The 13,804-nt window shown below is 34.3% G+C and overlaps 2 protein-coding genes across 2 annotated transcripts; one reads left to right on the top strand and one right to left on the bottom strand.

Moving 5' to 3' along the window:
* Positions 1–6,539: 6,539 nt before the first annotated feature.
* On the top strand, positions 6,540–9,868 carry LOC132305565 (pentatricopeptide repeat-containing protein At4g21705, mitochondrial-like). The gene is made up of 2 exons (XM_059803197.1): positions 6,540–6,953; positions 8,394–9,868. The coding sequence occupies exons 1-2, from the start codon at positions 6,708–6,710 to the stop codon at positions 9,624–9,626; spliced, it is 1,479 nt and encodes a 492-aa protein (XP_059659180.1). The 5' UTR covers positions 6,540–6,707; the 3' UTR covers positions 9,627–9,868.
* Positions 9,869–12,696: 2,828 nt separating this feature from the next.
* LOC132277088 (uncharacterized) lies at positions 12,697–13,242 on the bottom strand. The gene has a single exon (XM_059778826.1). It carries the CDS (start codon positions 13,240–13,242, stop codon positions 12,697–12,699), a length of 546 nt encoding a protein of 181 aa, XP_059634809.1.
* Between the last annotated feature and the right edge of the window lie 562 nt (positions 13,243–13,804).

The raw sequence follows: 13,804 nt of genomic DNA on the forward strand, positions 1-13,804 counted from the left end.
GAGAAGCTTCCGTTCTCTAATCTTGAGCTCTATTTAAATCCTTCATAAACAATTAAATCAGAGCAAATAGATTTTTTTTTTTTTTTTTAAAAATTCACATTTGCAACAACTAATTTCTACCCAGCATAATGAAAAAATTGATATTATAACTGTGGGTTTGGATGTTACAATCTTAATTGACCTTGTAAGTGACTGAACAGACGGATGGATATTGAAGATTTCCAAAAGTTTTGCAACTACAAATCCATCAGAATTATCCACCAATTAAACAAGTGGAAGAATATCATAAAAGAAAAATCAATCAAATAAAATTAACATATATTCATAACCCAAGTTACCTTTTTTGTTCTGAAAAAAATAGCATACCAATTGTATATGTTGGTATGTTAATCTTGATATACTACAATACGCTTCCCAAAAAAAATAGGTCTGATCTTTTTGATCCAAAATAGAGAGGCAAAAAGAGAACAAAACTTGGGTTTTCAAAAAAAAAATGAAGAACTCGACGACGCCATAATAGTTAGCGGGAGTGACTCCGGAACTAAAGAGAGATTGTCCGGACGTGACACGAGCTGGAGAAGAGAAATCGTCGGTGGAAAGCCGAGCACACATCAACTGGTTGGCGGAGGAGTGAGGGGATGGAGAAGGAGAAGCCGTGGCACGCTATAGAGATTCGGGTCGTATTCTGGCAGCCATCATTGGAACAAATTAACAGAGATTCCACTGTGAGTGTTTTGTTTTTGGTGTAATAATCTTCATGTGTTAGCTTGGGGTAGTTCTGTCATTTTGCATTTAGCCTCTTTATTTTCTTTTATTTTTTAATAAACTAAGGGTAACTTAGTCATTTCATTGCTCAATTACTCTCTAATTGTAAATTTGTCTTTATTTGCACAAATTGAAAAATGTAAGGGGGTTTATTGAACAACGAGAATATTTGCATTTTTTGTTTATAGTGTGGGAGTTTTTTTTGCACTTAACTCTATAATATATAATACATTTAACATATACTTTATTATAATAAATATAAATGTTAAATAATATATCTATAATTTAATATAGATTTGGTATATAATAATATATTATATTTGTTGCATAATAATTTAATTATATTATATAAAATAAATCATAAATAAATCATTTTTTTTTGTCCCAAAAAAAATTTACACTATTATATAATATATTACATTTTTAAAATATATTTTTGTTAAATAAAAAATAATTTACACTAATATTTAATATAATATAATTATATATTATAAATATAATTTTTATTAGTATTTAATATATAGCATTAATATATAACATGAATAACATACATTTTATTTGAAATGAACAGTGTGTATGTAATAATAATAGTGAAAACGTTTTTGCTCAATTGTACTGAAAATATGATAAACATTTTTTTTAAAACATTTTTTCTTTTCTTCACAAAAAAAAAAAAAAAAAAAAAAAAAAAAAAAAAAAAAAAAACATTTTCTGTTATAGAAAAAACAAAAACATATTATTAAACATGATTTTAATTTTTATTTTGCCTTTTAAAGGGTTGATAACTGAAAACGTTTCCCGTTACTATACGCAACTGATTGATCTCCAATCGGGCTGTTATATGAGCTGTCAATTCAAAATATAGCAGGTGAGCTTAGCAGTAGCTATTTTAGAGAGAGAGGGTTTCAGATCTATTTATATATATATTTAAAAAAGATCATAAAAAATTTCACCAAATAGGATTTAGTTTGCAAAATAAGAATTACAGACCTTGATTACAGGAGAAAAATAGAATTACAGACTTTCATCATAAAATAGAATTACAGAAAAAAAAAAAAAAATTAAAACAAAACCTATACATACAAGTTAGCAGTTGCAGAGAGACAGGGGGGCAAGCTTGAGAGTTGAGAGACAGCGGGAACTGGTACAGCGGGCGATGGAAACTAAAAGATATGGGTTTTGATTTTTTGAACAATCTGGAATGATATGGCCGAGAGAGGGGGCAAGTTCAGTGAGAATGAGAATAGAGATGGAGGCGATTGGGGAGGCTGAAATGATTTGCCCTAAATATATACTATTTTTTTTCTTGGGTCATGGGTCTATAAATTATATAGTTGAATATATATAAATTATACAGTTAATTATATGGGTCATGGGCCTCTTTTTTTTTTTTTTTTTGACCAGATATTTTAGATTTTTACTTTTTTTTTTTAATTTTTTATAATTAGGTTTAATTATAATTTTCTTCTAATGTCTACAACTTGACTTGGAATGGACGTAATATCACTGATGCAAATATGAATTGTGAGAATGGTAGTTGAAAAATAATAGTTGTTATATAAAAAAATAGCATTTTGCATAAAATGCACTATTCGAGCAGAATTGGTAAAATGTAACATTTTAACACTGTAGCACCTGTCAAAATATAGATTTAACATGTGAAAATAACTTTTAGCATTAGGGATGGTCTTTAAGGTGAAATTGTCATCCATAACCTCCACCAAGCCACTACAACCATATAAATTCACTCACTTTCTATATTAAAGTAAATTCCAAGCTAGAAGCCAAGAGATATATATATATATTTCAAACGAGAAATATATATATCAAATAGGGGTGCACACGGTCCAGTTTGGATCGGATTGAGAGTATTTTGGGACTAAACCATTTATAACGGTTCCACTAATTTTGAAACCAAACCAAACCATAATGTTCATGGAACCAAACCAAACCAAATTGCGAAAAACCGGTTCTGTTCGATTTGTCGGTTTCAGTTGATTTTCTTTTTATTTTATTTTAATTTAAAGGGGGCAAAGTTAAATAAAAAAAAAAAAAAAAAAAATTAGCTAACATTGATATAACACGCAATAAAAAGAATTTTAAGAAGAAATAAAGGAAAGAAAAATGAGATATATTTGAAAAAAGAAATTTGACTTTTTTTTAAAAGAAATTTAAGGAATTTAAAAAACAAAAGAAAGAAAGGGGCACGGGAGAAATTTACTTGATTTAAGTTTAGGATATGATATATATATATATATATATATATATATATATATATATATATATATATCACATAGTAACGGTTCGGTCCGGGCTGGTCCAGTCCATCATGACCCTAAACCAGAACCGGACCGAAAAATTACGGTTCCATAATTTTGGGCCCAAGACCGTACCAAACCGCTATACAACTAGTCCAAACAGTTATACAACTAGCCCAAACCGCCCAATTCAGTATGGTCCAGTCCCGTTTTTCGGTTTATCTGATTTTTTGAACACCCCTAATATCAAATGGCCATATATATAGGAAAGTAAGTATAAGTGGTATATAATCAAAAAGGAAAGTAAGTACAAAAAAGATGGGGCATACACAATAGGGTGGCCACGGATCGGATCGGATTAACGGATTGGGAGATTTTGAATCCGCCACTAATCCGTTAGTCCACGGATTGGATTGGATAGGATCCGTAAAATGACGGATCGGATCGAATCCAATCCGCGGACTGGATTTTCCAAATTAGTCTATTTTAAATTTTTTACAAAAGTGTATAATGGAACATAGGTTAACTTAATTTAAATGCATAATAACAATGATTCTTCACGGCAGCAGCAGATCAGATTTGTACGTTTATAAAAGTCCTTCAAGGATTCTCCAGGCTTCAAGAAACAGTACTTGAAAAGATAATCAATTCAGAGACTGATAAGAAGAAATTTTATTTATTATTATTTTTTTTAATCTAGATTCCAGATCATATCTAAAGAATGAAAGGAGTACCGTAAGGCGTAAACGTTCTCTAAGAATCCAGATCAGCCAAGACTTGCTCTGATCTGCTCTATCCTGGCCCGTTTTTGATTCGGTGAAGGAGACGATAGCAGAAGTGCAGAATTGAAAAGGAGCTCACTGAAGGCGGCCGCTTTCTCTTCTTTAGCTAGGTTTAGGTTTTAATGTTTTACGAATGAGAAAAGTTGGTGGTATCAATATGTAATATTTATTCATGGGGCATAGCCTCGCCAGAGTGACCTTCAACGGAATGATTAGCTCTTCCTCCCTGGACCTCTTTTCTGCCTTCCAGGAGGTCTGACGTTGCGGCTGAGCCTACTTCTGCCTGATCTTTGCCTTGGACTTTTCCTCGGTCGACACGACTGACGTTGTCCGAGGATTGGCTGCCTCCTCTTCTTCCAGGCGCACAAAGCCATCGGCTCTTTCATTGAGTTCATCCATAGTCGTCGGCGTGTTCACTACCAGACTGGTATGGAACGGAGTGCCACGTGTCATGGCCAACTTGAAGGCTTGAACCGCTGTAGAAGGGTGGCATTCAATCACTATACTCTTAGTGAGGTTAAACCTGGTGAGAAAAGCCTAGAGACGTTCATCTTTGTGTTGTTTCATTGTGAATAGGCTCGAGATGTCCTTCGGCGGACGCTTGTTCCCATAGTACTGGCTTATGAACCGATCGCACAGGTTCCGGAAGCTATCAATCGAGCCCCTAGGCAAGTTCTTGAACCAGCTAAGCGCCGGTCCGGCTAGACTTATAGGGAAACATTTGCACATTAAAGAGTCGTTCTCCGTATTCAGAGCCATCTTCAACTGGATATGGTACACATGATCGATCGGATCGGTTGTTTCGTCAAACAGAATAAAGATTAGCATGGCAAACTTCCTTGGATGCGGAGCATTCAAGATCTCATCAGTAAATGGTGAATCAACTGTCCGAGCTGCGGATCGGAGTGCTTCATTCTCTCTCTGGAGCCCAGCGGTAGCTCTATGAGCTACAGATCTGCTCTCCGAACCGCAATGAGTGAGTGTAGCCATGGAGAGCCGGTAAGACGGATCGAATGACCGTTCCTCAATGAGCTCTCTTTGCCAAGGCGATACAACTCGGCGGCGATCAACCTCTATCACTTCCTCTCGGTTGAACCTTTCCTGTTGCGTATCGAAGGTCATGGCTTCGTTCTATCTGATCTGCTCATGTCGCGGATTAACGTGAGTCGATCCTTCGTGATCCTCAACTCGACGAACATTTGGCGGCAAATTGTCCATCCTCCTTTCATCACGGTGGAGAGCTGACTGATTGTTCTCGTCCTGCTCGCCTTGATGTGCGATATTAGATTGAATACCTCCTTCACCGGCCAGAAGTGGACGCGGAACCGCCGGCATTTGCTGATGCTGCATTCCAGCTTTCAATTCTGCATTCTCTCTTTTGAGAGCTTCGATCAAGTTCATCAACTCCTCAAGCTTCGTTTGCTGGACAGCCTCCATCGGATTGGAGCTTTCACCTATCATTATTCCTGAACGGAGTAAAAGCATTAATCTCAAGTTCTTGAGTAAATCTGAGCTTCGTGAGCGCGAATTTTTCAGATCTAGACTCGAATTCTCCGAGTTATGCTTACGGTTGACGAGATCTGAATTCTCCGAATTCTAAATCCATCAAATCCGGCCGCAATCGAACAACTCGTTGTTGCGTAGATCTGAAGCCACTTCCGTCAAAGCAACAGAACTAAAATTCCTCCAGAATAGGTCACAATCTCTCAGATCTGGATCCAACTCCCAAAGATCGAGTTTCGTCTTCACGAATTGGTTTGAATCCACGCGATATTGATCAATGATCAATCAATCTTCAATGCTTCCCACAGACGGCGCCAATTGAAGATGCAAAGAATTCATTTCTATTTTCTCTCTCTAGAATTCTTACACTTCAACAGAATGAATCTTTCTCTCCATTACTTATCATATTTATAGGTATTTACAAACATTAATGGGTTGCTAGATCTGGGCCCGTTCCTTTGTGGGCTTTGGTCATCTTCGATGGGCTATTCGCGTTCGGCCCGTATGGCAGTATTTCTTTATAGGCTGGACCCAGCTGCTCGGACCGGATGCCATGTTCGCGGGTCATATCCGGCCCATATCATTTCTGGCCTCCTCAAATTCATTATCAAGTGATAGTCGGAACTCGGAACTTAAAATGACCATACATGACGTGTTCCATAAGATTAGTTTAACCTTTTTCACACATCTTTACTAATGAGGTTTGTTGTTATAAGTATTTGTCGCACATTATTTTCGGATGAAAAGTGAAAAGAGGACAAATGGGTGGGTATACAGTTTAAGTTTTTTAATAAATGAGCAAACGCCCACCGTTACAGACTTACAGGCTGTTGATATCAGAGATAGGACCTGATCCTTAATCCGGTGTCATGCTAAGCGTCCAAATGAGTCACTCGGGTAGGCAGGGTGGTCCGACCGCAACCAGAGCGTTACGAGTTCGGGTGGAGTAGAATGTTACAAGGGGTATTTGTCCCACATCGGATCCAGATGAAAAAAGAGATATAAATGGGTGGGTATACAGCACTACTCAACAATTTAAATTTTTGAATAAATGAATAAATGTCCACCCGTTACATTAGTCTAGTTTAAAGAATGAGTTTTTTTTATAAAAAAAATTACTGTAAATAATACTCCGGCTCAGCATTGGGCTCAAAGCCTCAAACTGAAGATTTTCTTTCTACAATCAAAGTAAAGCCTTTGATCTCTACAAATCCAGCCCATGCTTGGGCTCAAAGCCTCAAACTTTAAACCCTACCTAAACCCAATTATGTATTGTACACTACACTTCATTTTAACTAAACAGAGAACAGAACAGAACAGAACAGACCTTACATCAGTGTTCTGAGGGTTCCACTGAAACTGTCATTGATGTTGAATCGATTTGAGTTCGAATTAGAACATGCAATCCAATTGTCGTCTATTCGAAACGCTAATTCGGAACCCAATTTGGAGCCGATCGTACTATACGAATCGGCAGAATAAGGTCACACTCTATTCGAAGATCAGTCCGCTCGGAAACCCTAGCTTGAGTGTGGTGCCAGAGCTTGACGACTGGGTAGGAAAGGGCAAGAAGGTGCGATTCGCCGAGCTCCAGCGCATCATTCACGATCTCCGCAAGCGCAAGCGCTTCTCTCATGCCCTCCAGGTTTTTTTTTTTTCCACTCTCTCACACACACATATTATAATGTTTATGTGTTTGATTTTGTGTTATGGTTTGTATATATATTTTTTTATTTTCCGGTGGATATGTATGTATAAAAATGTTTATATGTGATTTTGTGATATGGTTTGTATAGTTTTGCATTTCTCCCAGTAGAGAGAGAGAGTGAATAATTAACCGTACTTTTACTGGTTGAGTGTTAATGGATAATCGAAGCATAATCAACTAGCTGACGATAATGCATTAGGAAAGAGAATTTCATGAATGGAAGTATTCTTTTGAACAATTGGGAATTTGTTTGAAGAAAGTTGAGTATTCAGGAAATGGATAGATGCATCCTTCTTAAAGAGGTTGCTTTAAGAAATTAAATTGAGTTGTTTTTGATGTTTATTTTGTTTTGAAAAGAAATGAAAAAGTAATAGCCTGCAGAATTTCATACGAGTATATATTTCAAGTACAAAATGGCGCCACACTGTCGCGGTAATGCACTTCCCTTTACCCCATAGGGCCGAAGCTTTAGAAGGCCTTTTTTTCTTTATTTTTTTTTAATAGATATAGAGTAAGGGAGATCTATATTTCTTGTCGTAGCTTGATTCCCGAGAATCCCGACTCAAAATCCATAAAGGGCGTTGAGAAAGGATGAACATTCCTGTTCTAAGCCTGCACTTAATTATCCTAGAGAAATTTCAAATGTCACATTTAATATATTATAGAGAAGATGGTTGTAGCTTAAATTGAAAAGTAGGAACATAAATTTTCTCCTGATACAGTAAACTATATCATTTATACATAACAAAACAGTCTATGCTTGTAATTTTGAGTTAAGGGGAGTGGCATGATAACCCTTTTCTTTTGCCTTTATAATCTTAATTTTAATGTCTTTTTTTTTCCGGGGGGAGTGGGATTGTTGAGGCTGAGGGGCTCAAATGGTGGATGCTCCCTTCAAGTGCATGTCATTATCATTGGCAGCAATAGAAATATAACCGTAAAGTTTTAAACATATGACACTGATGCACACAGTCAAAGTTGGCCCGCATGGAATGGATGCAGTGAAAAGCTCTGTGCTTCTCTTAAGAAACAGAGATTATGATTTCTAAATGAACCAACTAAAAGGCACACAACTGTCCTGGAAAAGGCTTTTTAGGGTAGGAATCCAAGTGTTCAAATGACTTGCTACAAGTCCGTCTGCAAGAGATTCATTTGACAAGTGATTCTGCAGGACACGATTGACCTGTCTCTTGGTTGTTGGAATAAAGTAAGTGTGGAATATGGAAAGAAATTAGTATATCAAACTTTATGTGTTGTCTAGTTTCCAGAAGAAATGGAAAATTGGCACCGAATATTCAATCGATGTGGTTACCTGTTCTTTATTTAGTTTTCTATAAATTATTTTTTGTTGATATCATGCTTTGTGAAGGGATGCAGGTTTCCGAGTGGATGAATAATAAACGAATCTGCACATTTTCACCAACTGAACATGCTGTGCAGTTGGATCTGATTGGTAGGGTCCATGGATTTCTTTCTGCAGAAAGCTATTTCAATAACTTGAGGGACCAAGATAAAACAGATAAGACATATGGTGCTCTGCTGAATTGCTATGTACGACAGCACCAAACTGATAAGTCCTTGTCCCATTTACAGAAAATGAAGGAACTAGGTTTTGCTTCATCGCCTCTCACTTACAATAACATCATGTGCCTTTACGCAAATGTTGGTCAGTATGAGAAGGTACCTGATGTTCTAACTGAGATGAAGAATAACAACATTTCCCCCGACAACTTCAGCTACAGAATCTGCATTAATTCTTACGGAGTAAAATCAAATATTGAGGGAATGGAAACAATCTTGAATGAAATGGAGAGCCAACCCTACATTGTCATGGACTGGAACACATATGCGGTTGTGGCAAATTTCTACATTAAGGCTGGCCTAAGAGATAAGGCGAATGATGCCCTAAAGAAATCAGAGGGGAGGCTCGATGATAAAGATGGTCTTGGCTATAATCATTTGATTTCTCTCTATGCCAGTCTCGGGAATACGACTGAGGTGCTGAGATTATGGGGTCTTGAGAAGAATGCTTGTAAGAGGTGCATCAACAGGGATTATATTACTGTACTGGAATCTCTGGTGAGACTTGGCGAGGTCAAAGAAGCTGAGAAATTACTGGAGGAGTGGGAGTCATCTGGCAACTGCTACGATTTTCGAGTGCCAAACACCGTAGTTGTTGGGTATATCGAGAAGGGATTGTTTGAGAAAGCCGAGGCAATGCTTCTAGACTTGATGGATAAAGGAAAGGCGTCGACTCCAAATAGTTGGGGCAGAGTGGCAGCCGGGTTCCTAGATAAGGGCGAGATGCAGAAGGCTGTAGTGTGCATGAAGGCAGCTCTCTCATTATATGAAGATGGTAAAGGTTGGAATCCTAATCCTAAGGTTATTACAGGCATATTGAGTTTGCTGGGTGCGAAAGCCAGCACTGAAGATGTAGAAGACTTGGTAGGTTCAGTAAGGACTGTGATTCCATTAAGCAGACAGATGTATCATGCCTTGCTCAAGGCATATATCAAAGGTGGTAAAGAAGTGGATGGACTCTTGGCCAACATGAAAGCTGATAAAATAGATGAAGATGAAGAAACAAAGAAAATCCTGGTGGGAGTCTAGAGATCCAAAGAAACATAGAAAATCCTTAACATGAAGCTGGTAGGTTTATAAAGCTGATGGGTTTATGTGAGTGAAATCTAACCAGACCGAACTTCAAGTTCTGAAACAAAAGTTGTCCGCTGGTCTTGTAGATTTTTTTATTTTTCTTAAATATATATATATATATATATATATATATATAAAATTCTGTTATAAACAATTCAGTTAATCTGGTTATGTGGTTGGTACGTAATATTAAAATACATCGTATCGGACTTATTTTTATTTTGCTTTGGTTGATACGAACTTAGCCATTCAAATTTAATAATAATAAAAAAAATAAATGTGGGAATGAGAAAAAAATGTGATGTGGAATAGGCCCAGTGCTGTGATCATTTTGTAATTCAGTTCACCGCCAGAGTGCTGTCTAGACATTGAGCCAAAACTCATCTTGTTGAAGAAATGCACTTTTTGTCGGTGTGCTGTATGCCACAAAAACTTGGGTTATGAATATATGTCCGGACGTGACTCCGGAGCTAAAGAGAGATCGTCCGGACGTGACACGAGCTGGAGAAGAGAAATCGTCGGTGGAAAGCCGAGCACACATAAACTGGTTGGCGGAGGAGTGAGGGGATGGAGAAGGAGAAGCCGTGGCACGCTATAGAGATTCGGGTCGTATTCTGGCAGCCATCGTTGGAACAAATTAACAGAGATTCCACTGCGAGTGTTTTGTTTTTGGTGTAATAATCTTCATGTGTTAGCTTGGGGTAGTTCTGTCATTTTGCATTTAGCCTCTTTATTTTCTTTTATTTTTTAATAAACTAAGGGTAACTTAGTCATTTCATTGCTCAATTACTCTCTAATTGTAAATTTGTCTTTATTTGCACAAATTGAAAAATGTAAGTGGGTTTATTGAACAATGAGAATATTTGCATTTTTTGTTTATAGTGTGGGAGTTTTTTTTGCACTTAACTCTATAATATATAATACATTTAACATATACTTTATTATAATAAATATAAATGTTAAATAATATATCTATAATTTAATATAGATTTGGTATATAATAATATATTATATTTGTTGCATAATAATTTAATTATATTATATAAAATAAATCATAAATAAATCATTTTTTTTGGTCCCAAAAAATAATTTACACTATTATCTAATATATTACATTTTAAAAATATATTTTTGTTAAATAAAAAATAATTTACACTAATATTTAATATAATATAATTATATATTATAAATATAATTTTTATTAGTATTTAATATATAGCATTAATATATAACATGAATAACATACATTTTATTTGAAATGAACAGTGTGTATGTAATAATAATAGTGAAAACGTTTTTGCTCAATTGTATTGAAAATATGATAAACATTTTTTTTAAACATTTTTTCTTTTCTTCACAAAAAAAAAAAAAAAAAAAAAAAAAAAAAAAAAAAAAAATCATTTTCTGTTATAGAAAAAACAAAAACATATTATTAAACATGATTTTAATTTTAATTTTGCCTTTTAAAGGGTTGATAACTGAAAACGTTTCCGTTACTATACGCAACTGATTGATTTAATTATCTCCAATCGGGCTGTTAAATTACGTAAACATAACTAAATTAATATATTGATATGGAAGGAAGTATATATATATATATATATATATATATATAATTATGTTTTATATGTGTATATATGGTTTAATTGTTTAAGATAAGGATGGTGGGATGTGTATATATATATATTGATATATATATATGTATATATATATGATTTAAATAATCAAAGATTATTATAAATGGTATTATACATATTTATAGATTATATAATATATGTGTATGTATATATATATCATTTAAGATAATTAATATAAATTATTCTTATTTGGTATATCTGGATGGTTATTAAAGTAATGTTATGTTCATGAAATGCATGAGATGTCTATGTGTGATTTAGTTCATCGTGAAATTTAAAGTTGATGCATGATTGAATTGTAGGCATGGATGAGTTGCCAAAGGCTTAAATATATGGCCTAAATATTTGTATGAATAAAACACATACATAGGAAGCATGGATGAGTTGCTAATTGAAAGTATAAATATATATACTTAAGGAGGCATAATTGAATTACCAATATATAAATAAATATATTTATAATGCCATGGTTAATTTGCCAAAGTGTAATTATATTACTGTGTGTTAGATGATTAAACTATCATCTATAGTTATTGTATGTATAGGTTGGATTATGATTAAATATTCTTAAATTAGAATAGTTTAGTACTTACATGTTAGTGTATTATTTTATGCATATTAATAAAATAATACTGGTGGAGGCATAGATGATTTCTCAAAGCTTAGATTTTGGGATATGTGATTTAAATAATTAAAATCATTATCGGGTTTGGAATTAAATATAATATTCTTCTTATTATAATTTATTGTTTAAATGATTAAACAACTGACTAGGATGGGATTAAGGTTAAAAGAGTTTCTTTTTAAATAAATGGTAGATTGGTCTAGAAATGATTATTATTTTAATAATTATTTAATAGGTATGGAAATTTAATAAACCTATTAATGGATGTGATTAGTATAGTATATATAATTATATTTAAACATGTATATCGTGTTTTATTAAAGTTAAAACTTTATTAGGTTTGGTTTTGATCAGAGATGATCTGCTTATTGATTTTCAGAGGCCTGGTAGAGTGAACTTGCTCGTAGGGTTTAACTCTCGATTTATTTTTTCAGGTTATTATAAGTTCCAAGTCTCAAGGTTGAGGATCCGCAACTGGAGGACTTATCAATTCTTTCTATTTTATTTCAAAGTAGGATATTATTACTTCAGTATGTAGTGATGAATTTCTGGGCAGTGGAGTTTGGTTAAGGGGTTCTTGAGTTACAGGATTCCCGAGTTGTAATTGTTGAAAAATCATTAAGTAATATTTATTTATTAGTTTTCTTCAGCGGTTTATTTATTTATTTTTATTCATCTTTGTACTCTGTGCTTGTTTAAATACTTAAATTGTTTTGATATCCCTTAATTTTGTGTGCGGATTTGATCAACCAGTGTTCCAAAATTAGAGAGTATCACAGTGTCCACGACCACGGGATGAGGCAACATATGTTTCAAGGATCGGTGTCGATCCAGTTGGACGAGACTGGTGGTTTCTTAACAAAAGCTCATTATTTTGCTCTGCCACCAGCAAACATGATATCAGCTCTGAATATTTTTTAAATCTACGCTCTCGATATTGTTGTTGCAAGAGTACATTCGAGGCGTGAAATGTGGTGAATGTTTTTTCTAACAAAAGTTCATCAGTAACAGTATCACCACATAATTTCAATATAGAGCTGATTTTGAATAGAATAGAGTTATATTCAACCATAATTTTAAAATCTTGCAACCTCAGTTGCAGCCAATCAGCCCTGGCCTTTGGGAGGATTACTGTTTTTTTATGGTCATATCTTTCTTTCAAATTGTTCCACAAACAAAGTGGATCTCTTTCAGTGAGGTATTCAGTTTTCAGTTCCTCACTAATATGGCGCCGGAGAAAAATCATGGCATTTGCTTTATCTTGCAATGATGCATCATTTTTTTCTTTGATTATGTCTCCAAGGCCCATGGCATCTAAATGGATCTGAGCATTCAGAATTCAAGATAAATAATTTTTGCCAGAAATATCCAGGGCCACGAATTCCAGCTTTGTCAGATTTGACATTTTCAGAATAACTAAATGTGACAACAATATAAAAATATAATTTAGCATAGTATATAAATAAATAAAATGGCATTAAATGAAATAATAACATAATATGATTTATTTAAATAACAAATGTGGTAAAGCCAGTCATAGTGTATAAATTATTAAACAATAAAGGCGGTAAAACCGGCCATAAATTATGAAATAATAAAGGTGGTAAAACCAACCATAATTAATAGATCATTAAATAATAAAGGTAGTAGAACCGACCATAGTGTAAGCACATATATCATTTAAGTGAATAACTTTATTTTATGAATAATAATCCATAATTAAAAATTTTTTACCCTTTGGAGTCAGGAATACAATGTTCTTTGATAAAGCAAATCAACCCAACAATCTATCAAAACTAATATCACAAAATAGATATATAGTTGGAATAGAAAGAGGGAGAGAAAACTTCTTCTTCAAATCTCAGATGGAT

The sequence above is a fragment of the Cornus florida genome, unplaced genomic scaffold (genome assembly GCF_030987335.1).
Source record: "Cornus florida cultivar Cherokee Brave unplaced genomic scaffold, ASM3098733v1 CherokeeBrave_3.0.0_Hap2_Chr01, whole genome shotgun sequence".
NCBI lineage: Eukaryota > Viridiplantae > Streptophyta > Magnoliopsida > Cornales > Cornaceae > Cornus > Cornus florida.